At 54.2% G+C, this 27,390-nt stretch overlaps 1 protein-coding gene across 1 annotated transcript; it reads right to left on the bottom strand.

The window, feature by feature from the left end:
* Nucleotides 1-6,556: 6,556 nt before the first annotated feature.
* Nucleotides 6,557-25,407, bottom strand: LOC139049824 (uncharacterized). The gene is made up of 6 exons (XM_070525641.1): nucleotides 24,490-25,407; nucleotides 19,841-19,932; nucleotides 14,990-15,302; nucleotides 12,062-12,293; nucleotides 9,168-9,330; nucleotides 6,557-6,664 (listed from the first exon to the last, which is right to left on the bottom strand). Exons 1-6 carry the CDS (start codon nucleotides 24,680-24,682, stop codon nucleotides 6,557-6,559), a joined length of 1,101 nt encoding a protein of 366 aa, XP_070381742.1. The 5' UTR covers nucleotides 24,683-25,407.
* Between the last annotated feature and the right edge of the window lie 1,983 nt (nucleotides 25,408-27,390).

The raw sequence follows: 27,390 nt of genomic DNA, 5'->3' as shown, positions 1-27,390 counted from the left end.
GCCTGCCTGCCTGCCTGCCTGCCTGCCTGCCTGCCTGCCTGCCTGCCTGCCTGCCTGCCTGCCTGCCTGCCTGCCTGCCTGCCTGCCTGCCTGCCTGCCTGCCTGCCTGCCTGCCTGCCTGCCTGCCTGCCTGCCTGCCTGCCTGCCTGCCTGCCTGCCTGCCTGCCTGCCTGCCTGCCTGCCTGCCTGCCTGCCTGCCTGCCTGCCTGCCTGCCTGCCTGCCTGCCTGCCTGCCTGCCTGCCTGCCTGCCTGCCTGCCTGCCTGCCTGCCTGCCTGCCTGCCTGCCTGCCTGCCTGCCTGCCTGCCTGCCTGCCTGCCTGCCTGCCTGCCTGCCTGCCTGCCTGCCTGCCTGCCTGCCTGCCTGCCTGCCTGCCTGCCTGCCTGCCTGCCTGCCTGCCTGCCTGCCTGCCTGCCTGCCTGCCTGCCTGCCTGCCTGCCTGCCTGCCTGCCTGCCTGCCTGCCTGCCTGCCTGCCTGCCTGCCTGCCTGCCTGCCTGCCTGCCTGCCTGCCTGCCTGCCTGCCTGCCTGCCTGCCTGCCTGCCTGCCTGCCTGCCTGCCTGCCTGCCTGCCTGCCTGCCTGCCTGCCTGCCTGCCTGCCTGCCTGCCTGCCTGCCTGCCTGCCTGCCTGCCTGCCTGCCTGCCTGCCTGCCTGCCTGCCTGCCTGCCTGCCTGCCTGCCTGCCTGCCTGCCTGCCTGCCTGCCTGCCTGCCTGCCTGCCTGCCTGCCTGCCTGCCTGCCTGCCTGCCTGCCTGCCTGCCTGCCTGCCTGCCTGCCTGCCTGCCTGCCTGCCTGCCTGCCTGCCTGCCTGCCTGCCTGCCTGCCTGCCTGCCTGCCTGCCTGCCTGCCTGCCTGCCTGCCTGCCTGCCTGCCTGCCTGCCTGCCTGCCTGCCTGCCTGCCTGCCTGCCTGCCTGCCTGCCTGCCTGCCTGCCTGCCTGCCTGCCTGCCTGCCTGCCTGCCTGCCTGCCTGCCTGCCTGCCTGCCTGCCTGCCTGCCTGCCTGCCTGCCTGCCTGCCTGCCTGCCTGCCTGCCTGCCTGCCTGCCTGCCTGCCTGCCTGCCTGCCTGCCTGCCTGCCTGCCTGCCTGCCTGCCTGCCTGCCTGCCTGCCTGCCTGCCTGCCTGCCTGCCTGCCTGCCTGCCTGCCTGCCTGCCTGCCTGCCTGCCTGCCTGCCTGCCTGCCTGCCTGCCTGCCTGCCTGCCTGCCTGCCTGCCTGCCTGCCTGCCTGCCTGCCTGCCTGCCTGCCTGCCTGCCTGCCTGCCTGCCTGCCTGCCTGCCTGCCTGCCTGCCTGCCTGCCTGCCTGCCTGCCTGCCTGCCTGCCTGCCTGCCTGCCTGCCTGCCTGCCTGCCTGCCTGCCTGCCTGCCTGCCTGCCTGCCTGCCTGCCTGCCTGCCTGCCTGCCTGCCTGCCTGCCTGCCTGCCTGCCTGCCTGCCTGCCTGCCTGCCTGCCTGCCTGCCTGCCTGCCTGCCTGCCTGCCTGCCTGCCTGCCTGCCTGCCTGCCTGCCTGCCTGCCTGCCTGCCTGCCTGCCTGCCTGCCTGCCTGCCTGCCTGCCTGCCTGCCTGCCTGCCTGCCTGCCTGCCTGCCTGCCTGCCTGCCTGCCTGCCTGCCTGCCTGCCTGCCTGCCTGCCTGCCTGCCTGCCTGCCTGCCTGCCTGCCTGCCTGCCTGCCTGCCTGCCTGCCTGCCTGCCTGCCTGCCTGCCTGCCTGCCTGCCTGCCTGCCTGCCTGCCTGCCTGCCTGCCTGCCTGCCTGCCTGCCTGCCTGCCTGCCTGCCTGCCTGCCTGCCTGCCTGCCTGCCTGCCTGCCTGCCTGCCTGCCTGCCTGCCTGCCTGCCTGCCTGCCTGCCTGCCTGCCTGCCTGCCTGCCTGCCTGCCTGCCTGCCTGCCTGCCTGCCTGCCTGCCTGCCTGCCTGCCTGCCTGCCTGCCTGCCTGCCTGCCTGCCTGCCTGCCTGCCTGCCTGCCTGCCTGCCTGCCTGCCTGCCTGCCTGCCTGCCTGCCTGCCTGCCTGCCTGCCTGCCTGCCTGCCTGCCTGCCTGCCTGCCTGCCTGCCTGCCTGCCTGCCTGCCTGCCTGCCTGCCTGCCTGCCTGCCTGCCTGCCTGCCTGCCTGCCTGCCTGCCTGCCTGCCTGCCTGCCTGCCTGCCTGCCTGCCTGCCTGCCTGCCTGCCTGCCTGCCTGCCTGCCTGCCTGCCTGCCTGCCTGCCTGCCTGCCTGCCTGCCTGCCTGCCTGCCTGCCTGCCTGCCTGCCTGCCTGCCTGCCTGCCTGCCTGCCTGCCTGCCTGCCTGCCTGCCTGCCTGCCTGCCTGCCTGCCTGCCTGCCTGCCTGCCTGCCTGCCTGCCTGCCTGCCTGCCTGCCTGCCTGCCTGCCTGCCTGCCTGCCTGCCTGCCTGCCTGCCTGCCTGCCTGCCTGCCTGCCTGCCTGCCTGCCTGCCTGCCTGCCTGCCTGCCTGCCTGCCTGCCTGCCTGCCTGCCTGCCTGCCTGCCTGCCTGCCTGCCTGCCTGCCTGCCTGCCTGCCTGCCTGCCTGCCTGCCTGCCTGCCTGCCTGCCTGCCTGCCTGCCTGCCTGCCTGCCTGCCTGCCTGCCTGCCTGCCTGCCTGCCTGCCTGCCTGCCTGCCTGCCTGCCTGCCTGCCTGCCTGCCTGCCTGCCTGCCTGCCTGCCTGCCTGCCTGCCTGCCTGCCTGCCTGCCTGCCTGCCTGCCTGCCTGCCTGCCTGCCTGCCTGCCTGCCTGCCTGCCTGCCTGCCTGCCTGCCTGCCTGCCTGCCTGCCTGCCTGCCTGCCTGCCTGCCTGCCTGCCTGCCTGCCTGCCTGCCTGCCTGCCTGCCTGCCTGCCTGCCTGCCTGCCTGCCTGCCTGCCTGCCTGCCTGCCTGCCTGCCTGCCTGCCTGCCTGCCTGCCTGCCTGCCTGCCTGCCTGCCTGCCTGCCTGCCTGCCTGCCTGCCTGCCTGCCTGCCTGCCTGCCTGCCTGCCTGCCTGCCTGCCTGCCTGCCTGCCTGCCTGCCTGCCTGCCTGCCTGCCTGCCTGCCTGCCTGCCTGCCTGCCTGCCTGCCTGCCTGCCTGCCTGCCTGCCTGCCTGCCTGCCTGCCTGCCTGCCTGCCTGCCTGCCTGCCTGCCTGCCTGCCTGCCTGCCTGCCTGCCTGCCTGCCTGCCTGCCTGCCTGCCTGCCTGCCTGCCTGCCTGCCTGCCTGCCTGCCTGCCTGCCTGCCTGCCTGCCTGCCTGCCTGCCTGCCTGCCTGCCTGCCTGCCTGCCTGCCTGCCTGCCTGCCTGCCTGCCTGCCTGCCTGCCTGCCTGCCTGCCTGCCTGCCTGCCTGCCTGCCTGCCTGCCTGCCTGCCTGCCTGCCTGCCTGCCTGCCTGCCTGCCTGCCTGCCTGCCTGCCTGCCTGCCTGCCTGCCTGCCTGCCTGCCTGCCTGCCTGCCTGCCTGCCTGCCTGCCTGCCTGCCTGCCTGCCTGCCTGCCTGCCTGCCTGCCTGCCTGCCTGCCTGCCTGCCTGCCTGCCTGCCTGCCTGCCTGCCTGCCTGCCTGCCTGCCTGCCTGCCTGCCTGCCTGCCTGCCTGCCTGCCTGCCTGCCTGCCTGCCTGCCTGCCTGCCTGCCTGCCTGCCTGCCTGCCTGCCTGCCTGCCTGCCTGCCTGCCTGCCTGCCTGCCTGCCTGCCTGCCTGCCTGCCTGCCTGCCTGCCTGCCTGCCTGCCTGCCTGCCTGCCTGCCTGCCTGCCTGCCTGCCTGCCTGCCTGCCTGCCTGCCTGCCTGCCTGCCTGCCTGCCTGCCTGCCTGCCTGCCTGCCTGCCTGCCTGCCTGCCTGCCTGCCTGCCTGCCTGCCTGCCTGCCTGCCTGCCTGCCTGCCTGCCTGCCTGCCTGCCTGCCTGCCTGCCTGCCTGCCTGCCTGCCTGCCTGCCTGCCTGCCTGCCTGCCTGCCTGCCTGCCTGCCTGCCTGCCTGCCTGCCTGCCTGCCTGCCTGCCTGCCTGCCTGCCTGCCTGCCTGCCTGCCTGCCTGCCTGCCTGCCTGCCTGCCTGCCTGCCTGCCTGCCTGCCTGCCTGCCTGCCTGCCTGCCTGCCTGCCTGCCTGCCTGCCTGCCTGCCTGCCTGCCTGCCTGCCTGCCTGCCTGCCTGCCTGCCTGCCTGCCTGCCTGCCTGCCTGCCTGCCTGCCTGCCTGCCTGCCTGCCTGCCTGCCTGCCTGCCTGCCTGCCTGCCTGCCTGCCTGCCTGCCTGCCTGCCTGCCTGCCTGCCTGCCTGCCTGCCTGCCTGCCTGCCTGCCTGCCTGCCTGCCTGCCTGCCTGCCTGCCTGCCTGCCTGCCTGCCTGCCTGCCTGCCTGCCTGCCTGCCTGCCTGCCTGCCTGCCTGCCTGCCTGCCTGCCTGCCTGCCTGCCTGCCTGCCTGCCTGCCTGCCTGCCTGCCTGCCTGCCTGCCTGCCTGCCTGCCTGCCTGCCTGCCTGCCTGCCTGCCTGCCTGCCTGCCTGCCTGCCTGCCTGCCTGCCTGCCTGCCTGCCTGCCTGCCTGCCTGCCTGCCTGCCTGCCTGCCTGCCTGCCTGCCTGCCTGCCTGCCTGCCTGCCTGCCTGCCTGCCTGCCTGCCTGCCTGCCTGCCTGCCTGCCTGCCTGCCTGCCTGCCTGCCTGCCTGCCTGCCTGCCTGCCTGCCTGCCTGCCTGCCTGCCTGCCTGCCTGCCTGCCTGCCTGCCTGCCTGCCTGCCTGCCTGCCTGCCTGCCTGCCTGCCTGCCTGCCTGCCTGCCTGCCTGCCTGCCTGCCTGCCTGCCTGCCTGCCTGCCTGCCTGCCTGCCTGCCTGCCTGCCTGCCTGCCTGCCTGCCTGCCTGCCTGCCTGCCTGCCTGCCTGCCTGCCTGCCTGCCTGCCTGCCTGCCTGCCTGCCTGCCTGCCTGCCTGCCTGCCTGCCTGCCTGCCTGCCTGCCTGCCTGCCTGCCTGCCTGCCTGCCTGCCTGCCTGCCTGCCTGCCTGCCTGCCTGCCTGCCTGCCTGCCTGCCTGCCTGCCTGCCTGCCTGCCTGCCTGCCTGCCTGCCTGCCTGCCTGCCTGCCTGCCTGCCTGCCTGCCTGCCTGCCTGCCTGCCTGCCTGCCTGCCTGCCTGCCTGCCTGCCTGCCTGCCTGCCTGCCTGCCTGCCTGCCTGCCTGCCTGCCTGCCTGCCTGCCTGCCTGCCTGCCTGCCTGCCTGCCTGCCTGCCTGCCTGCCTGCCTGCCTGCCTGCCTGCCTGCCTGCCTGCCTGCCTGCCTGCCTGCCTGCCTGCCTGCCTGCCTGCCTGCCTGCCTGCCTGCCTGCCTGCCTGCCTGCCTGCCTGCCTGCCTGCCTGCCTGCCTGCCTGCCTGCCTGCCTGCCTGCCTGCCTGCCTGCCTGCCTGCCTGCCTGCCTGCCTGCCTGCCTGCCTGCCTGCCTGCCTGCCTGCCTGCCTGCCTGCCTGCCTGCCTGCCTGCCTGCCTGCCTGCCTGCCTGCCTGCCTGCCTGCCTGCCTGCCTGCCTGCCTGCCTGCCTGCCTGCCTGCCTGCCTGCCTGCCTGCCTGCCTGCCTGCCTGCCTGCCTGCCTGCCTGCCTGCCTGCCTGCCTGCCTGCCTGCCTGCCTGCCTGCCTGCCTGCCTGCCTGCCTGCCTGCCTGCCTGCCTGCCTGCCTGCCTGCCTGCCTGCCTGCCTGCCTGCCTGCCTGCCTGCCTGCCTGCCTGCCTGCCTGCCTGCCTGCCTGCCTGCCTGCCTGCCTGCCTGCCTGCCTGCCTGCCTGCCTGCCTGCCTGCCTGCCTGCCTGCCTGCCTGCCTGCCTGCCTGCCTGCCTGCCTGCCTGCCTGCCTGCCTGCCTGCCTGCCTGCCTGCCTGCCTGCCTGCCTGCCTGCCTGCCTGCCTGCCTGCCTGCCTGCCTGCCTGCCTGCCTGCCTGCCTGCCTGCCTGCCTGCCTGCCTGCCTGCCTGCCTGCCTGCCTGCCTGCCTGCCTGCCTGCCTGCCTGCCTGCCTGCCTGCCTGCCTGCCTGCCTGCCTGCCTGCCTGCCTGCCTGCCTGCCTGCCTGCCTGCCTGCCTGCCTGCCTGCCTGCCTGCCTGCCTGCCTGCCTGCCTGCCTGCCTGCCTGCCTGCCTGCCTGCCTGCCTGCCTGCCTGCCTGCCTGCCTGCCTGCCTGCCTGCCTGCCTGCCTGCCTGCCTGCCTGCCTGCCTGCCTGCCTGCCTGCCTGCCTGCCTGCCTGCCTGCCTGCCTGCCTGCCTGCCTGCCTGCCTGCCTGCCTGCCTGCCTGCCTGCCTGCCTGCCTGCCTGCCTGCCTGCCTGCCTGCCTGCCTGCCTGCCTGCCTGCCTGCCTGCCTGCCTGCCTGCCTGCCTGCCTGCCTGCCTGCCTGCCTGCCTGCCTGCCTGCCTGCCTGCCTGCCTGCCTGCCTGCCTGCCTGCCTGCCTGCCTGCCTGCCTGCCTGCCTGCCTGCCTGCCTGCCTGCCTGCCTGCCTGCCTGCCTGTCTGTCTGTCTGTCTGTCTGTCTGTCTGTCTGTCTGTCTGTCTGTCTGTCTGTCTGTCTGTCTGTCTGTCTGTCTGTCTGTCTGTCTGAACGTATACAGCAAGCTCGTCGAATTGAGTGGATAAATTGTGGAAGCTTACTTGAAATATTCGGCCACTTTAACACAGCCTACGGGGGCCTTGCAGGAAACTCCGACAACCATCGAGGCGTTCTTGCCCGCTGCTGTAGCAATGTCCTTCAGCTCCTGCGAGTAGTTGCGTCAACAATGGAAATCGTCAAAGGTTACACTGCATAGAATAGTGCCGCACGGCTATTAGCCCTTTAATAATCCGTCTTACCGTTAGCATCTCAAGAACCGTGCTGTAGCTCTTCGTCACATACCTTTTGAAACACTGCGCTTTCAATGCAAATAACTTCTTACAAGTGCTTCCCTGCTAGATTGAAAGTACAAAGAGCGCAAAGACACAAAGTGAGCACGCAGAGCTCCAGGGCTGGCCCTTTGTGAACCTTCCACACTTTTTTCATCTTCTAAAGCTATATCTAATTCCAAACGTGGTGTGCACATTTACGGATAGTCATAAGCCTTCAGAGAGCTGCATTCCCTCGAGGTCTTTAAGATCTCGACGTCATCGAGACCCGCTGCGGTCGCTTAGTAGCTTCGGCGTTGCGCTGCTAAGCGGTCCAATCACGGTCGCGGCGGCCGCATTTCGATGGGCGTGAAGCGCGAGAAAAATCCCGCGTACAGTGCATCGGGTGCACGCTAAAGAACCCGAGTAGTAATTATTCCAGAGTGTGTTAATTATTTAACATATACGGCATGCCTCGTGATCAGATCGTGGTGTTCGCACGTAAAGCCCCAGCATTTGCTCTCGCAACGCTTACGTAAAGAAGAGCGCCGGCCTCGGAGAGTGCGCGGGGGAGAAACTGCGTCTTTGGTCAACGCGTGTATCGCTCGAGATCACGCGACCTCCGACGTTATATAGCGCGTGGGAAGACGGCACACGGGAACGACGCCTCCGAGGTAGAAAAAGGCCGGTGCACCTCGACCTGTGACGTCATGCCACCTTGCCCCACTGCCGAGGAATCTAATCGGGACGCTCCCGAGGAAGACGCGGTGATATGGACATCACCGCTTTCATCATGCTGGGCTCGGCAATAGACATTTCTGTCCAGGTAGCATGACGCCATAAAGCATAGTTCACGGACGTGAAGCGACCAGCCAGTTTGGCTCGCCGGAACTCTGCTCCCGCCGCAGATTACTTCCTAGATACGCCGCGTGGCCCGCCACGTGCGCACTTAGCCCAGCGGACAGCCATGCGCAGCCGCGGCCGGAGTAGAGGAGGAGAAGCCCAATCACCTGCCCCCTCCCCCCTCCCTTCTCGCTAAGATGCGCTAAAGGCGCCAGGGGAGCTGCGGGTAGGGCACTCAAGTTCGTGAGGGTGCTCAAGCCTCCATAATTTGGATAGTCGATTGACTATCAGCCTTAAATGAAATGTATGTTTTCGTACACTTACAGGACCGTCACAGTGGGCTGATTGATGGGAAGGCGCATTATGTTTAACAGAGAGCAAACGTTCTTTCAATCGTACACTGGGGCATCTGATGATCTGATAAATGTACATTTTGCCGCTGGACAATGAAATACAATAAAGAACGCATGTCACACATCGCACACAGGTATTTGCAGTGTTTTATACCGCCACCACCTTTCAATTACTCCTGGGAAATCTTCGGACTTTATAAGAATGGGGGCAGAATTGCTGGCCAACCTCTGCCGAAATGGAAATGACATTTGCACACAGTATCGTTCTAGAACATTCTTAGCCTATGTGATCAATTATATGCATATAGGATGATATCTAATTTGCGATCCCACCATCGTGGTCGCTTAGTGCCTTTGACATTGCGCTGACAAGAACAAGGTCCCGGGAACAGATTGCGGTTGCGGCAGACGCATTTCAAAAGGAGTGAAATAGAAGAAAAAACGGCCTTGTATTATGTATTGCATGCGCGTTAAAGAACACCAGCTGCTCAAAATTGATCTAGTGCCCCTCCCAGTGCCGCTTGCATTATAATAGGATCGTGGTTTTTACACGTAAAACTGCAGAATATTAAAATTTGCCATCTAGCTTTGTTTGGTTCGACGGACCACTTCAGCTTTCAGATTGGCATGAACCGTTTACGCAGAAGTAACAACACAGGAATGATACCGTGGCTCTTTGATTCCGAAAATTTAAGAACCATAACTTATTTTGGGGGCATGAACACGAGCTACCAAGTGCCGATCCCATAACTATCAATTTCCAGCAAGCCGAACTAAAGCTCAACATGATATTCTCAGATCTAGGTTTGCAGAACAATGGGGACGTGTCTTCGTTCATTTGTGCCTCGTATTTTTACGCGAACGACAGATCAGGAACTGGAGACTATTTACCAAGTATAATTAAAAAGGGTAACTGCAGCGCAGGCCAGTTCAGCCGACAGCTCGAGAGCCAGAGAGCGTTTGCCTTCTTCGTCGGGGCGCCCGCGTGCATGGTACACAAGAAATAATCAATATGCATGTATCAGTATCACAATCAGTTCTTTAAGAACGTACCGAATTCTGACTGCGGGAACATACTTTGGTATCCAATTGATCCTTCCTTGAGGTAAGCGCAAAATTAGCGTCACTTATTTCCTGTACTTTTCTTGACTCGACATGTTGCATGATTGAAACAACGTTAACGATATCTGCTGCATTAGCTAACCTTGAGTACGGTGAGCGCCGTTTTCAAGATATCTGGGTTGCTTTTCACAATCAGATGGTGGATGTTGAGGACCCCCCAGTGGAAGATCTTGTGCTGCCAGTGATCCTTGTAGTGCTTCTTCCCGGCATCTGATTTGACCTCGGCGGAGAAGTCGTTGATTGCGCTGCGAAGCAGATAAAGGTGACGAAATTTCGTCAAGGTAACCATTAAACAGTGACTGTCACAAACATCCGGCGACGTTTCGCATGTAATAAACACTTTCGCTAACACTTTCATGGGAAAGCTTGTCGGGATGTGCGAATATTCGAAATCGAATAGTCACTATTCGTAAATGCGAATGTCTCTCGAATACTCTTCGAATAATACAAAACTTCAACTGCACCCACTTACATATAACATTGGAACAAAAGTATGGTAATTTTTCACCACCGCAGGCATAGTATAGAAGTAAAACGTGAGAAATTGTGTAGTGGGGCAGGCTACGTCGCTTAAGTAACCATACTTTAAAGGCCATGCAGCTGTAATTTCCCCTCTGAAGAACAATGTGCTCAAAACACTTAGTGTTTGCTCCTAATGCTGCGTTTGTGTTTTAATGTGAGAGCATTCTTTCACGAGTACTCCAGCAAAATCTGTCTAGCGAAAAGGTTATTGATTGTATCTGCCAAAAAATGTTTTATTTGCGACGACATTTATTCGTTACAACAGTAAATGTCGACGTTCGTTTCTTTGTAAGTGATAACGAACATTTGAAGCCAAAAATAAGAAGTTGGTCGGAGATAATTTTGTTAGCAACATCGTGTCTAGTCCAAAAAGCGCGACACTTTACGCGAAGGGATACATAGCGCTAATAGAAAATGGATGGGGCGACTTATAATAGAGAGGGGCTCAACTGAAATTTGAGGGTGGGCCAACTTGAAACTTTGGGGTTGTGCAATTGAAATTTGTGGATGGGCCATCTCGAAATTTGGGGTGAGACAACTGAAGATTCAGGGGCAGGCCAACTTAATAGTTTTGGTCGGACCAACTTGAAAATTGTAGGCAGGCTAACATGAAATTTAGGGATCAGCAAACCAAGATTGGGGGCGGGTCAACTTGAAACTTAGGGTTGGACCAACTTAAAGCTTGGGCTTAGTAATGCTTGGAGGTTGGCCGCCCTTAAATTGGCGGTTGGGTCAACTTGAAATTTAGGGGCGGGCCAAGTGAAATTTGGGCAACAAAATCAAAAGCTAAGCAACAACCGACTCCGAATGCCTAATTTCCCATTTGCAGACCATTGTCATAATTACCTGCCGCAGTAGCTTAGCGGGTAAGGTGAGCCACTGAGCACGAGGTCACGGGATCAAATCCCGGCCTCGGCGGCTGCACTTCCTCGGTGGCGAAATTCAAAAACGCCCGTGTCCCGTGCATTGGATGCCTTTAAATCGGGCTTTTGGTGCGTAAAACCGCACAAATCAATACAATTCTCAGAGTGTATGTGTTATTTAAATTAACAACACCTCACAACATATTACGTACTGACAGAAACTTGCTAGCTTTCCTACTAGGATGCGAACAATCTTTTATAGTTACTGTGACAACGGCATTTCACTCTTCGAAAACCATTAGTAGATTATACATATTCGATTCGATTCGTTTCTGGCACTATTCGTATCGTATTCGATTCAGTGTAAAAACTCACTATTCGCACACCCTTAAGGGACTGACAACTGACCAGAATGTGTTGTGAGACGTTGATGGAAATGAAATGACCATGATTTATAGCGATAAGAACTCAGCATGCTGTACGCGATTGAATAATTTTTAATTGTGAAAGAAAGTCTCAAAAACCAGTAAGTGGTGAGGCCTCGTGGTGAAGTCTTGGCACTTCGGATGTAGTCTATGAGATTAGTGTGCGTAAATCGGCTGTTATTAGGTACAACCTGATTCTTGCCTAGAATTGTTTTTGCTATATAATTCGTCACTTGCGCTTTATTCTATCCTTCAGATATCGAAAGCACGCGCATGGCTACAGCAGCACGCTGAAGTGAGTATCCCGCGTGAAAATGTCGTTTCGTTTTTCGATCCGATTGGCTTTATTTTGACAGGCTAGATACTGAAGCTATTGGACAGGAAATCACGAAAACACGGGGCTGTTATACCTTGGACGCTTTAAAACTTCGGAAAACATGAACCCCAGGAACATCAACTTCTTAAACAAAATAATACTTTCCCACAGTCACGGCCGCACTTGTCGTCTGCCTCCTAATAATGCCAGCCTATAATCGCTATCGCGCTCACCCATCACGGTTTTAAGGATGTCTCCTGTGAACGAGTACATCCTGAGTGCATATTGAAAAATTCTGATAAAAAAGGTTCCAAAACGCGACATCATGATTACACACTGTGACTGGTAAGCTTTCCATTGCGATAAAAATATACGTACTATGAAAATTGGTTGTCAGTCACTTTAAAAGCTAGTAACCGCGTAATAGACTCGAGATCATGATTGCATGATCTGTACTTGGACGAATCATGTATGTAACCTTGTCGCTGTTTACACCGACCGACCGACAGACCGACGAACAGACAGACAGACAGACAATCCTCTTTCTCTTGTCTAATGACTTACAACTGAAATCTTTACAGAAACCAGAAGAAAGTTTAAACCCGTTGTCCTGCAGTACATAAGGTGTGAATTGAGCTAGTCGGCAGTTCATAAACGTTCTGCAGAATCGGCAAGTGAACGAGCTTAGGCTCTACGTAAACCGTCAACGTAAAACAATTTTTAAGATTTTTGCCGTGACATGTCCATCACAAGAAGACAAAATGCAATTGCTCAACTATTGTTGCTCTCTAGTGTCCCAATCAAACCCTTGTGTGGGCCATCGGGAGAGGAACCTAGCAACACTGCTTACGGTGCGTGCACGGACATCCCCAATTCGGTGTTGTGGGCGATGTTGGTTTCCTTGGCTGCGTCGAAGATCGGCTTCAGGTAAGCATTGGTGAACGTGCCCATGAAGGTGTCCTCCGGTCGCAGTAGCAACGAGTCGTAGAAGATGATGTCGCACTGGCCGTCCAAAGGAAACGACAGACCGACGTCCAAGTAGCTCACCGTGCACACGGTAGTGTAGCGACGCAGTCCCGGACCTGTCGTGCGAAATCCGTGCAAATTTACGGTCAGGCGCACACGGCAGCCTTGCCTCGATACACAGTCAGTTGTATGAGGTGTAGACTTGATTCGTTTCGCAATGATTACCAATGATGTGCGCAAAGTTGGGTTGCCTGGCTATGCTTTGAGAATGACGAATGTGTTGAAATAGGGAATCACAACGCGCAATGAAGAATGTCACATGATCTATTGCAGCTACAAGCACAAGGTTTAGTCAAGTCCCTGTACTAACCGTCATTCCCATGGTAGCTGAACGATCGCAGCAAAAGATTTTCATTAGAGTTCTATAGAAAAAAAATGGCTGTGGCTTAGGTAAGGTTAAGCCCAGGATGCGAAGCATACTAGCCTTTATTTTAGTTGTTGAACCACTGTTTAGCCTGGTGAACTGCTGTTGCTTGGCTATATTTGGTTCGGCTAGACGAAGAAACAACTCATGCATTACTGCTTCGCCTTCAAGAGTGGAACGCGACAGCGTTCCCGTCGACCCGCCAAGGGGCGTAAGACAATGGGCTTCAGGGCAGCGACTACGCGCCCCGCATTGGACGCGGTGAACGTCGAGCAAAGCAGCGTTCGGCGCGGCAACGAAATGTGCGCCTGAGCAAGAGACGCACGCCTTAGAAACAGCTCGTTTCTAAGGCAACACCGCATTCACTAGAGGTGCTTTTGTACCGCTTTGAAGCATCGTACTCGTGGCTCAGTGGTAGCGTCTCCGTCCCACACTCCGGAGACCCTGGTTCAATTCCCACCCAGCCCGTCTTGCAAGAGTTGAGCCAAAGCCACTTCTCCTCTGTCGTGACGTCAGGGTGTCACGTGGTTTCATGTCGACACCGCCGCGCCTGAGGAGCTGGGTTGAGCTCTCGTAATATGCTTCGCATAAAAAGCCGCTGTTTCGCCAGAAACGCGAATCATCGATTGCGATAGCAAATTGCAGACAACTATACTAATTAAGGATAACACTTTTATCGGCCTGAAACATTCCTAGGCTCAATAAATCAACCTGATTGGTGTCAGCGCGGACAGCAAACATGAACGCATCATGCTCGATGAGCGCGGACACTCGCTGTCGCAAAGCTGGCGTGAGCTAGCGCGGCAGCAGCAGCGAGCGAAGTAACATCCCTGCCGTGTATTGGTCCAGTGCAAACTCAGCGCCGGGAACACACAGCACAAGCCAAGCTACGAGCCGCCGACGCCATAGAGTTTCCTCCAACGTGCTAGAGGGAACACTGTCTGGCGCAACCAGTGTCAAGATACATTGGCAATGATGTGAAGTACATGGATTTGACTGATCTTCGTGCTTGTGATTCAGACGTTCTTGTGGATTCGTTCATTACGCTGTGTATGCCTTCATTGTCGTGAATCGCAGAGCAATCTATGCTTTTCTAAGTGCAGAAAACCCTGCCAGAAGGCACAATCCGCGCTAATTGCGACGGTCCAGCTTGTCGAGGTGGCCAAATGGAAACCGCGCCAAGCGTCTCAAGGTACTGCCTTGCCCGCGATAATTTTATAAGGGCGTTATATGTCGCATGTCGATGCCTGCGTGCGTGGCGGAATGGTTTCAATATTGGGTGTCTGTGCTGGAGGTCCTGTCTTAGAATCGCACCGTCGGACGATTTAAATAATGTTGATTTCATTATTTATTACGCAGTGAATTATAGAAAATTATGAGTTTACAAATCGCGAAGTCGTTTGAAGCCTGAAGGACGAAGATTAGGCAAATCCATGCACTTCCCACAATTACCACACTGACTCAAGTGGTCCCACTGCAGCTCCCGGAAACACAACGCCACAGTTCCTTCTAGTAATTATTAATGCGATAGCGTTAAGAGCACCGTATAGCAGAAGAATCTGGCGGCGGCGTCCGGTCGGCGTCCTCAAATTTTAGTTGACGCAACCGCAGGTCTCAACTTGGCCCATCCAGAATTTTCATGTTTGCCCCCCTCCCAATTTTCAAGTTTACCCACCCCCAAATGTAAGTTGGCACGTACCCAAATTTAACGTTGGCGAATCCCCAAGTATATGGTGGGACATCCTCACATTTCAATTTGACCAACCCCAAATATAAAGTTGGCCAGTGCCCTAATTTGAAGTTGACCCACTCCCAAATTTCAGGTTGGCTCGCCCCCAAATTTCAGGTTGGCCAACCTCCACAACTAACTTGGCCTACCCCAGATTTCAAGTTGGCCCATCCCGAAATTCTCGTGACGGAGCTCATGTGTCTTTCTACATAGCTGGCTCGCTATGTCTTGAAAGCGATTGTCTTACGCGAAGGAAGCATGGACGAAGAGTTTATCGTTGGGAAACCATGGGAATGCTTACGCATTTAATAACGAAAATAGGGACAAATTTAAGAACGCCTTTTTAATTGTTCCTGAGACAACTCGCAGTCCGCACTAGACCACGTTATTAAGTTCACTGTTATTTTCGTTATTAAATGTTTGTGCAAGCCACCCCTGGTTTGCTACAGGGAAATTGAATATTGCTACACACGCAAAGATGAGATACCGCGAACATGCGCAGGGAGCACCACGGCGTCGAAGCACAAACGGAAAGAACGCGAACGCTGCGATTCTCTTCCCGACCTTCAGGCGTCTTCCGCTTCTGGCGCTCGCTTCTCTCTCAGCGACAAACATTATTTTGCCAATGTAGACAGATGGGTGCACGTAAAACGACTTACGTTCCGACGTGGTCACCGCGGCAGGCAGAGTCGTCGGTGGCGGCTTGGTTGTTGTCTGTGGCGGCTTTGTCGTTGTCGGTGGCGACTTTGTTGTTGTCGGTGGCGGCTTCGTTGTTGTCGGCGGTTTCTTTGCCGGTGTCGACGGTGGCGACGCCTTTGTTGTCGTAGGCACCGGCGGGGTCGTCAATGGAGTCGGCGTTGTCACACTGGGCGTTGCTTTAGGAGTGCTAGCTGGTGGCTTTGGAGTCTTAGGAACCGTTGGAGGCGTGACGATCACAACCGGAGTCGTTGCCAGGGTCTTGATAGCATTCGTCTGCGTTTAGGAAAGAAATAACCTCCATTGTACTTTCATTGCAAAAGACAACGTAGACGAATGATGAATCGAGAAAGACTGCCCGTATACGTTACAAATGCTGTAATGAGCATGCATTGCGCCTGTGTTCCTGCACTAATAATCTTCGATTCACACCTTTGTACTGGGCATCTTGAGTGCGTCAGCTTTGACTACAATGTCGACATCGACGAAACCAGGGCTGGTTGTTAAGAGCACTTCCTGTGAAAACCTAGCCCCGGGTTTCGTCCTCGCTTGCTTTTTTTTTATCAAATGGCACGTGGAGTGGGTTGTGTTCTTGCACGTGACAATGCCAGTGGTCCAGAACTCTTACACGTTCATGCATGAGCATTCATGGATAATCTGCAGGTTGTCCGAGTAGTGAAATTTCACAGTGGGATTAATACGAATATTCGAAATAGAAAATGTCATTAGAATATCGAACATTTCTTCATTTATCAAAAGAGTGAAATATATATTTATTTTGTAAGCGCATGTTATGCCGTTCGCAAACTGACGCCAGGTTAAGTAAAGAGCTTTGTATAAAAGCAATAATAACTTTCCCCTACCAGTATTACCATGATCATGACACTTTATCAAACGAGAAAATAGCACGTCACTCGATGCACATAAGCTGTTGTGTTCGTTGACGGCAATAAGTGTGGCAGTGGAGCGCCGCGCGTTGCATTAAAATGTGCATATACGCTCACACTGATTCAATAACAAATGATTTTGCCTAAACTCATACACATTCGTATATGTAGGCTGCTTGACATTGTGGCATTTCTAGCGGATGACAGCAAATCAGCCAGCATATGTTCTCTGTCCCGTGTGTTCGCTCAGTAGGTGTTCCCTCTGTGCTATGACGACGACTAGGCTCGTTCAGAATTATTCAGAGCAATTTCGCTCGCATGAACCTCCAGTGCTCGAGGTCACAATAAGTGTTATCCTTGCCACTCGGGGTCCCAAGACGTGGGATCCACTTTCCTCGTGGAGGGGTAAGTGAACGTGAGGCTGGGTCCGATATTCAGGACGTTGGACCAACACATATATTTACATAAGTACAAGAAAATGCAATGAAATACAGAAAAATACAGAAAAGTTGGTGATAAATTGGTAGTTGCTTATTAATCCCGCCGTCAGTAGCTCCTTTTATGCCGTGTGTGATCTTTGTTTAGTCACTTCCCCCAATCCGGTACCAGGGGGTCGGGAACGCCAGGTCCCACCAATCCGGAGGTAGGTCGCCCTTTTTACCGACGCCGATCGTACAATGAGGGGTGGTGGCCGGGTCATATTGAGCGCATCTCTGGCTTTGACATGTCAGTTACTGCTGCTGACAGGTGACAGCTGTATCATTGACCAGCGCGGCTATTCCCTCGCTGGTCAATGACTGAACTGTGGCCGCAAGTTTTCACGTCCTGAACGGCCGATCACAACAATACCCACATAGAAAGGATTATCGGAAAATTTCGGGATTTCTGGAATAGAATACGATACAAATAGCGAGCACTTTCCATTTGTGTTCGAAATTCCGAATGATCTACACAGCTCCGATCTTTACTTTCAAGCACAAAGTATCTATACTGCAGTGAGCTAATCGCCATAGGATGTTTTGAAATGCCCGTATTGGTATATCCATGCATTTAACGTTCCGCATTCAATTTCATAAAGCGATCTCATCTCTTTTCTGCGCAATTAAGCCTCGAACACAGTGGGGTATCTTCTCGTAGGAGGAGCAATGACATCGTAGTGAGCCAAGAAAAGAGCCTTGGAGAATGTCGTGCACCGATTTTTCAGCGAACAGCAGAATAGTGCTATCTCGGGGGTCACAATAAACCAGATGCACCCGCAGAACTCAGTCACGGTTTTCCTTAGGTTGTACAGCACCACATGGTTTCCTACCAAAGTTCCTAGAGGGAACTCTGACGGTGACATCATTCCCATACAACGAGAACGGTCAGTAGCACTTGGATATTAATAATATCCTTGTCTGTAGCTTCGAACGTTCTCCCTGTATTATTGTTTAGAGTTTGAATTTTTGAATTTCAAGGCAGTCATATTTCTAAACTCGGCAATTAAACATAAACATTGCAAATACATTCTTTCATTTATGACGCGGTATTTTGCTCAAAATAACTAATTAGTTATATCGCAGAGCTGTGTGAATCCAGAAGGACAATGTTTGGACAAATCCATCTAGTTCGGCCATCATTCCCGTGCTGGATAAGCCGTCACACTTGCAGCTCCCGCAGGTGACATCGCCAGAGTTCCCTCAAGTGATGCTTGTGCGAACTTCTGTGAACAGCACGCAGCCTCCGAGATGCGTCGGCGGCGCGGGCCAGATCTTGGAAGTTCATGGACAGTGCTATTACTTTCCGAGCTTACCATGACGAGCAAGCCACAGCACCAAGGCTATATATACAATTTTTCCCTTGTTTTGGAGCGAAGCTATTGTTTCGTTTCACTCCGACGGAGCCTTTGCTCTGGGGTTGCGCTATGCCGACGCCACCTAGACTACAAAATCAAGATGCCCTTCAGTTATTAAGGCGGGAAGCTGGGATACAAGGGTTGAAGCAGTCTGACATGTTTACAGAGCTAGCAATCGCACACGAAACATGACAGGAAGGGCTGCGAACATCAACTGGTTTCGTGCGGTACTCGACAACAGTAAAAGCACAAACACCAGGTTGTCTCACAGAGTAATCATGATAATAATAATAAATCTCCGCTCATCGTGTGCACGTGGACCGTGCTACCTCCGACTATGAGATATTATTCTGAAGAAGAGACAGACAGAGAGCGATAGGGGAAGCCTTAAGTTTGCAGTTCCACGCCCATTTAGAACAAAGGTTAAACTTTTAATCTTCAGTTTACAGTATGATAATTGCTAATTACACGTGTACTTTCTGAAACTTTTGCTCACTTTGCGAGCTCAAACCATTGGCGAACCACCGACTAGCACGCGAGTGCGCATGAGTTTCTCAGAGCACACATGGTAATCATTGGTGACTTTAATTTGGGAAACAGCTGATCTGTTTTCCTGATGGTATGAGAACAGATCTGAGAATAAGGCCTTCTATTGGGATTTTAAGGGAAAATTGCAAATCGAGATATAGGGCATTTTCTATCGCTCTCGCGAAAGAAACAATACCTTATAGCTTCCACGGTCCACAGGCGCGACGAGTGAACATTTTTCTTTCGATTATCCTCTCAGCACAGCCTTTTTAACGCGATAGCGTTAAGGAGCTCGTGTCGCAGAAAAGCCGGTGTCGTCGGCGTCGGGTGTCGGCGTCGGCGGCGTTGACCGTGAGCGATAAATCACGGCAGGCGCTTCATAAATAAAAAGCAACTTCCAAGATTGGCCCGGTGGGAATCGAACCCGGGTCTCCGGAGTGTGAGACAGAGACGCTACCACTCAGCCACGAGTTCGATGCTTCCAAGCGGTGCAAACGCGCCTCTAGTGAATGCGGTGTTGCCTTCGAAACCAGCCGTGGAAAGTTATACTGCGGTGTATATCGGTAATTATGAACATGTAACGTACAGAAGTCACAATTACACGAGTTGCGAAGTGCGTTTCCGCCGCATTTCTTTTGCGCTTTCCGCACACGCAGAGCCATCTTGCGGCAAACACAGAAGACCCCCTCCTCTCAATGTACGGCGCTGCCCCGACAGGAGGCGCGCCGCGCGCGCATTGGGACCGCTGCCAGGCGCGTCGCGGGACTCCCTCTCCCCTGACGACGCTTCGCCGTGCTTCCGGTTTAGATTACTATCTATCTCTCTGCCCGTGCCCATCACGACGTTTGGCTGGAGTAGATCGTTTCCCCTCCGAGACACCGAGTTCTTTGGTTCGTTTCGTTCGCTCAGGCGCACGTTTCGTTGTCGCGCCGAACGCTGCGTTGCTCGACGTTCACCGCGTGATAGGTGGGCGCTAAGTCCGATGCGGGGCGCATCGTAAGTGATTGCTGTGCCGTAGCGCATTGTCTTATACCCCTTGGCGGGTCGACGGGAACGCTGTCGCGTCCCACTCTTGAAGGCGAAGCTTAAGCGTCCTCCAATTTTTCTTTGTAAGCAAGTCACATGCCAGATATTTCAAAGGTGCCCAATCTCACACACTGCACACTCTGAAGATGCGCGCAGTTGCATCTCACACTGCGCGCACGCACGCACACTCATGCACGGATCTGCACGGGCACACACCCTGCAGTTGCAAGCAGCTTCATCTTGCAGGGCATCACAAACACGCGTATCTGCATCTACACACACGGTGCAGTTGCGTGCAGTTGCGTCGCCCGCTACCGCCTTCCCGGACATGCAGGTATAGTTGGCGAAATTATAGTTGGCGAAACTATAGTTGGCGAAACTATAGTTATAGTTATAGTTGGCGAAACCATTGGTGAAACCATAGTTGGCGAAACTCCGTTTCGTCAACTATACCTGTATAAACGCCATTGACCACGCCGTTGAAGATCTCTCGCTTCAACGGCGTGGTCACTAGCGCCCGTTACGAGCAATAAACTCACCACTGTGGTGGCTGTTATAGTACCGCCGCCGCCGCCGCCTTTCCCGTACTTCCAAGTGGTATTGTCATGCTTCTCATGGCCATCCTCTCCATCTGCGCCAGGGCAGGAGGTACGAGTCAGTCGCAAGAACGCGAGAGAAAGTGCGGCGCCATACGACGCTGGATCATCGCATGAGTCTCATAGCCTAGTGCATTGGCAAATATGCCGTCTACTCGAAAGCGTTTTGATTGATTACAAGGCAAGCAAAGCCTTGGAGATCGGTTTCCACTCGGAGGGAGCCGCTCCAGGCCGTCGCGATTTGGAGGGCACCTGCATTAGATCGACGGGAATATGGCACCAGCGTATGTGCGAGTTTCCTATAACAATCTATTTGCCGCCTTGCGAAAGCCGGGTGATCCTTTGTGCTAGGCTTTGTGGCGAGCATGGCATGGTCTAAAGGATGATCACAGTTGTACTGGCAAAGCTTTCTTGCAATGGTATATTCCAAAAGAACGTTTCATTCACCCGCACTAAACCTTGCAGTAAGGTTTAATTACAACGTGAATAAACAATTAAGGGAAGAAAACAATAAGGGACGACTTAAATTGCGGCACAGCGAGTTCGTCGGTCTGAGTCGTCGGCTCACAAGCTGTAGCAGACCACCGATACTTCTTGCTTTTTATATATCCCAGCACGAGTCCTTATGATCGAACAATTTTTTGTACCTAAAAGCAAAAAAAAAATACTCGCCATACTGGCCCTGCGCAAATCGATGTCCAGCGACGCTGCTGAAAACCGCCACTACAGCTGCTGTGGGGCGGGAGGGGGGGTATGCAATGTTTTATTGTTTTACAGTAATGGTAGTAATGGGAGTAATGGTAATTTTGGCAGCACGCCGGTGCTGGTCGCATTGCCGTTTCTTTTCCCTTTGCCGCTCCTCGTATTCACACGGTTCCTCCTCAGTCCTAACTATGCGTTGCCTACCTATAGCGGTGTTGCAAAAACAATCAAATCACTTGCTAGGCTGGTTCATTTATATATGAAAGGGTAGTGACGTCGCTCCTCACGTCGCAAGCTGCCGTAGGCGCGACAGCTTGCACAACAGTTGTCTTTACCGGGAATCGTATGCGGGGAGCGTTACGTGCTTCTACATAGAGTGCTACGTACTTTTAGCCTGTCCGCTATTCCGGTAAGCGGGGGTGGCTTGGGCGGATTGCCGGATTTGTGAGGGCGTAAACGTGAGCGGCCAGAGCGGTGCAGCCACCTGGTGGCGTAGAGTTGAACCAAACAAACACCGCTAAAACTGCAGTAACCCACTATAACCTGCTACGCTGCTTGTGCAAATTTTTTGCAGCGGCGTAATTATGAACATGATTACGCCGCTGTCGAAAGTATACACCAGCAGCTAAGCAGAATATAGTAATTAGCTTTGTATTTGTGTGGTTGAGCTTTGCGCCACCAGCTGGCGCCACCAATCTGGCCGCTCACGTTTAGGCCCCGCCCGAGGAATCGTGACCAACTGAAGCGTAACAGCTTCGTTGCAAAAGTGAATTTCAACATGACAACGTTAAAATGGCCCTGAACCACTTTTTGTCGAAGTGGAGAAAGACATTTGAAGCGAAGATATGCTATTTCGGAACCACTTTGCCGCAAAAAGTACTTCAATGCGTTCAGCAGAAGCGTAATTATCGGCAATCAAACACGGCCTCAGCTGTGCTCCCCTTTCTCCTCCAATGCTTTGCACTGCGAAGGCTACGGCGGAGATGCCACCGTGGCACGCAGTTCAAATTTCTGATTCGGTGCCTATGCCGCGCTAAATGTAAGCCAACGCGGCTGTCCTCAGAGAGCCGCAGTGAGCTTAGCCACTGGACTCATGGCGGCACCTCGCGGCGGCCGCGCTGCAACCGAGCGCAGTAACCAATAGCAGCCACATATTGGAGTGTACTTTATGACGAAATAAAGCACACAGAAAAGAGTGAGGACCATGGGGTTTTTTAAACGAAAGCGTTTGAGAGAAAGATGACTTGGCGCTCCGCTTGCGAGCTCCACGGACCGCCTACGACAGCAGAACTTGGCTGAGATGTTCACAAGAGCGTATGCTGCCGGCGGACTATGTTATTTCAACAAGCCCGAGGGGTGGTTCAGGGCCCCTTTAAGAGCCTCATGTCGAAGAAAATCCGGTGTGGGCGTCGGTGGCGTCGTCCGTGAGGGAAAAATCATCCATAGGTATGGAGCTACATGTATACGCTACGTCGCGCTATATGCCACGTGATATACGCGGGTCATATTGCTACACTATTCTATCACTAAAGTTGCTCATATCTTGTCTTAGATATTCATTCTTGTCTCAGGAATTCATTCAATACAGCTAAACTAGGGTCCATAGGAGCAGTATTTAAGACGAAGACCTAGAACATGTGTCCCCTATAGACCGTTTTTTCGTAGGCGCCGGCTTATTGTGAACGCAGTGGCGCCGCCTATGAGCAGCGCCATACTGGCTTGGGTCTTTGGCATGGCAGGTATACGCTCAGCAGTAGGTTCTGGCGTTTGTTTTCGCGGTCGTGCGGTCTGTTCTGTATGACGTGCGTCTTCTACGTGGTAAACGGTTCTGTGAGACGTGCTGAAGTGGTTTAAGGCGTCATGGCCGGCATTTTTGCTGGCGTTGAGGTGGACGGAACACGCAGCGTGATGTGTGCGAGCATATTTGAGCCTACAATCAGCCTCGGAGATCAATTGTGTATTTCCGAATGTTCCAATCACTAATGCGACTTAATGCAATATTATCCTCTATTTCTAAGCTGCGGTTTAGGAGCCATAAAACATACGCGACGATCGTAACAGCGTGGGTACCGTTCTGCTACGATAGGAGCTGTGCTGTTATACTTTGACAAGCGTTCAAACTGTACGCAGCAGGTTACATTGCGTCACTACTTGGTGGGATGGATGAAGTTTCCACCCATGAATAAAACAGTTCTGGCTAGTAATAGCAGCATACCTTACATTCTGAATTAAGCTTGTCCAGCAAAGCGACCGTTTACGAACTGCGCGAGCGTCCTAATCAGTAGTAGGTGCTGGATTACAGATATATTTGTTCTATATAGCGCATTGTCCGAGCATACGGCATCAGCGGTCATATATTTATAAACGTTGTGCAGCGTTAGCCCGTTTTCGCTTGCATTTTAGAGAAAGAGGATGATAACCGAATTTTCTTTTCGGTTGTGTTCGTTCAGTTCTCTACGACGCACTCACATGTATTAGGGAAATTTGGCGCTCATAGATAGCCATCGCATTCTCTTTATGCGAACCCTCTCATATATTATGGCTCTATACAGGCCAAAAAGGCAATGCCGAAGCACACAGCTTACATATGTATCGTGCTGGCTCACCAACCGCAATGATCGCTGTGTTGAGCAGCGGCACAGGCCCCATGCAGCAAGGCTAGCGTAGACATATGATAATTTCAAGCATACTAGACTTAAAATGCGTGAGAACAACGTTAGTGTATCACAAATATTTGATAGCGCCTGCCACTCAGATGTTTCGTGGTTGCCTTAGGTTGGCCGTGCACGAGCATGCGCTCTTATGTTTTATGTTTTACTCCCTGCACCAATTGATCAGACAGTGAGCTGATTTACTATTTAATGCTGGTAATACAGAGACGCCGGTTTTCTTTGTTGAATTAAAATAGATATAAGCAAAATAGTAAAAACACATACACGCAGGGCGACTACAATGTGCGTACACTGCGGCTGAATTCGGTTGTGTTCGTTCAGCTCTCTACGACGCGCCCGCAAGTCATATTTCTGCCTACAGTAGTTACCGATGCACCGAAAGGTTTCCCTGACGACCTTATATGAACGAACATGGCGTAAATTTCACAAAGTAAATTCTAAAACATCTCGAAATTGTTCCGCAGCACGCGAGAGCAATACTTTCGAGCAGCGCCGCGCCGGATCACCCAAGCCAGAGAGGAGGAAAGGCTCTCCGCGAGCCCTATCCTCCTCGCCCGATGAAACGGTCTACATATATTTATTTTTCTGTGAGGTCACCACATTAAAACAATATACAATACAGGGGTTTCCTTTTGACCTAGTAATGCTCGTTGGCCTTCACATGCAGTCTCATGCGCTCCAGAATGTCTGGATATTCCTGTAACCCAGATGCATGACCTGCGCGAATGCACTTCCGCGAAAGTATAAGCGCCAATCTGGAGGTGCAAAAAGAGCAAGAATGCCCTTCGCGATGGTTGTCGGCGTTATATTAACCCTTCACAAAACAGCCAATTGTTATGACAAGCTCTCTAGTTGGTATATTTTGCATGTGCCTTTCACGTGCTTGTTCTCTGAACTGGTGTGTTGATAATGAGTGAACTTGCAATTAAGGCAATTAAGAAAAATAAGATGACAGTTGCCTTCCACTTGCAGCACCGGGCTTCTGTGCTTGATAGCAGAGGTTGAACTTCACCATTAAACAAGAACCTACCTAGCTACCTCAAAGTACCAAGAATGAGGCAAATAATCATTCGCATTATAGACTCTGCATAGAAATGCCACTTTACGTGCCAAATGCACGAAAAAAGAAAGAGCAAAATTTTGTCTCACGTGGCGTACAAACCGCGACGAAATCAGAAGCATAGAATCTTCGCATCGCGACCAACGAAGGGTCATTACCAGTGAAGAAGTTGGTGGCCACGAACACGCCCAACAGCAACGCAAGCACGGCCAACGCAGCGCAGCACGAGAGGAGCAGCACCATGAAGCACTTCGTGTCCCTGAACAGGTGCACAAACAGAGAAACAGTGAAATGAAAACCCAAAACTATAAGCGTGCACTGTGCAGGGAAGCCCCTCAAAGGAGTTCTCATTTATTTAGCGTGGTGGCAATGAAAAGCGACAGTGTAATTCGGCGCCTTTTCATTGTTTGTCCTCTGTTTCCGGTTCAGCCAAAGTGAACTTAGCTCTAAATAGTGCTTGGGCTTGTTTCACTGGCTTTCGTACTACGTAGTTGAGGTTTTAGTAGTAGATTGGAGCTCCACAAGAAACCGATGCGCAGGCATTGCGTATAGGCCTCGACCCGCAGAGCGTCAAACTCTGGGCAAATTCGACAGGAATAACTGGAGGACGGGAGTCTTATAGAATGTCAATGTGAGTGAAGCTCGGTACCAAGTGCCAATCAAAGAACGTGCCGGCGACGCGACCTGCGTCGGAGCCCCGAATGCGGCCGCATGGACAGGGCGTCGGGCCGAACGCTGAGCCAGACGGCGGCATTGGCAGAGCCGGGGTACTACTCTTGACATTGTCGAATTCCGCCATGTTGTAGATGCCAGTAATGACGGCATTTTGAGCAAATCAGAGAGGCCCAGAGGGCTGCTGCGGCATCTGTGATTGACTCAAAACGCAGAGATTCACCACTCACTTTGCGTGGGTTAGTCGCGATTATACACTACCCCTGTGGTCGTTGTCGGTGATTCGAGTGTGGATGTGTCGTGACCGAAGAGATGGTGGTATACGCGTTTCCTGTAAACCACTACCTTGAGATATCGCTTGAGATGCTACACCGATCCGGCCCAACCGACCACCCAGCGGCGTACATTATCAACGAATGTGTTTCTAGTTGCGAGTATGCCCACCAGTGTATATCATAGCAACCAGAAAGCCATTGTAACCTTCGTTACTAAGTGACAATGAGTGCTACCAATAAAGTCCATACCAGAAGTTTTCTAACACTAAGATTACAGCTTCGCTGGTCATCTACCTTAGCAGGGCGGAATGGCCTCGGATTTTCTTTTTTCGTTCCCGCTTACCCGCTTATCTAGCAGTCGCACGTGTGACAGACTGCCTCGGTGGTTTGATTTACCAAAGTTGCTTGAAGCAATGTGTAAATACTGCAACTAGCCAGATTCCACCATTGTGCCGTTTCGGGCAAATCGGGAGGGCGTTGTCACTTGTCAACCGTGGCCGCCTAGATCGTAAGGGTGCTAATCTCGGACGCTACCTATAAACCACAACCTCCAAAAGTGGGCGGTGTGCTGGCGCGCCACTCGATCTCGGAGGCCGTATAAACCACACAATTTACTACAAAAAATGCTATGGGGAACACTAGAGCTGCGATCATTGAGCCACCGTGAGAATTACGGGCCTACATACAATACGTTGATCTGTCTAATCTTTGTGGTTGTGGCTTCAGAGGTTCTCGTGGCGCTATCTTTTAACAGCGGAGCTGTTCCAAGTCGAGCCTCGGCCATCCGGCGTCCGCCGTCCCGTAATGAGGCAGAGCACGCACCGGGGGAGAGGGGTATAGGAGCAGGTGTCTCGCCGGCGCGCGCCTTTTCGCCCTATTCAATGCGCTCGGCGCGAGCGGCAGCAGGAGATGGTACGAGAGCGGCAGCGCCGACGTCTCGCAAATCACGAGCTTCGAAAGCGAGATGCGCACGCAAAGCACTAGCGAAGTGAAAGCGCTACCGCCGAGGATCGAGAACGAGAAGGGCATGCCAAGCGCTGGTGGAGGCAAGCCAACCCCCACTTTCGAGAGAAGGCAACCCAAGCCAAGCGCAAGCTGAGGCAAGTTAAGTCGCAACTTCGAGAGTAGGAGGCCGAGCAGAGACGTCAACGCAGACATATTCCTCCCCCGGAGAGTGGTGCCGATGGACGGCTCAAGAGATAATTCCTCGACCGTGAGTGCGGCCGCAGATGCAAGGTGTGGGATACACTGTGGTTTGATCACAAGCTCACGCAACTGAAGGGCGTGCACAATCTGGAACCGAAGTTCGAATCCAGCAAAATGACGACAACAAGGCAAAATACTCATGAAAATTGCGCTAAACACGACCGAAAACTTGCGAAAAACGACCACCAGATTCTCTGCTTTGACAGCTTTCATTGCGTGGAACTAGCTTTACTTCTTTTTTTTTTTTTACACTTGATCAGTTCAAGCTTCCCAGCGATGAGAGCGTTTGCGAAGACAAGCGAATGCCTATGTATGCGAATGCATAAACATCGTGAGTTGTTGCGTTTGAAAGGCAATACATTTGGTATAAAATGAAAGGCTTTGCGAAGTTGTTAAGGCACTTGAAGCCAGGAGGACGAAGTTCAGGCAAACCCATGTACACTGCTCTTCAATTCCACGCTGGCTGAAGCGCAGTACTTGCCATTCTGGCAGACATTTGCGGCAGAGTTCTATTCAGCAAATGTTTTCAGTGTACGTTAAGCTGGCAGCTAATTAGACATGAGATGGCGAAGTATACAATATGTCAAGAGATGGCTTATGATCGGTCTCTGCGCAGACTCGGTACTGAGCATTTTGAAAATCAATTGCGTAATTATCCATTAGTTGATGTTTTCTTGTATTCTGGTGAATTTTGTTAAAAGTATTTGTAATTGTATTCTTTTATTGCTCTGTACTCACTCCTGCTATGTCTCAGAAACTGAGACAGCAGTATTTGTAAATAAATAAATAAATAAATAAATTTATAGTGTCCAGAATAGCGCCTAGTTCCGCGTAGCCCAGTCACGTTAGATTTTGGCCATTCGGTATTACCGCGGCAAGAACGCTGCTAGCAGTGCATAATCTGGC

This window comes from Dermacentor albipictus, chromosome 9, assembly GCF_038994185.2.
Source record: "Dermacentor albipictus isolate Rhodes 1998 colony chromosome 9, USDA_Dalb.pri_finalv2, whole genome shotgun sequence".
Taxonomy (NCBI): Eukaryota; Metazoa; Arthropoda; class Arachnida; order Ixodida; family Ixodidae; genus Dermacentor; species Dermacentor albipictus.
Note: the sequence above shows the minus strand (reverse complement) of the source record. Positions and strands in the feature narration are given on the sequence as shown.

Coding starts and splice junctions, on each gene's coding strand:
- LOC139049824 (XM_070525641.1), bottom strand. CDS start 24,682: ATGAGAACTCCTTTGAGGGGCTTCCCTGCACAGTGCACGCTTATAGTT. Junction 15,303..19,840: donor CTATAACAGCCACCACAGTG/GTGAGTTTATTG, acceptor TCCTAAACGCAG/ACGAATGCTATCAAGACCCT. Junction 6,665..9,167: donor CGGCGCTCACCGTACTCAAG/GTTAGCTAATGC, acceptor AACTACTCGCAG/GAGCTGAAGGACATTGCTAC.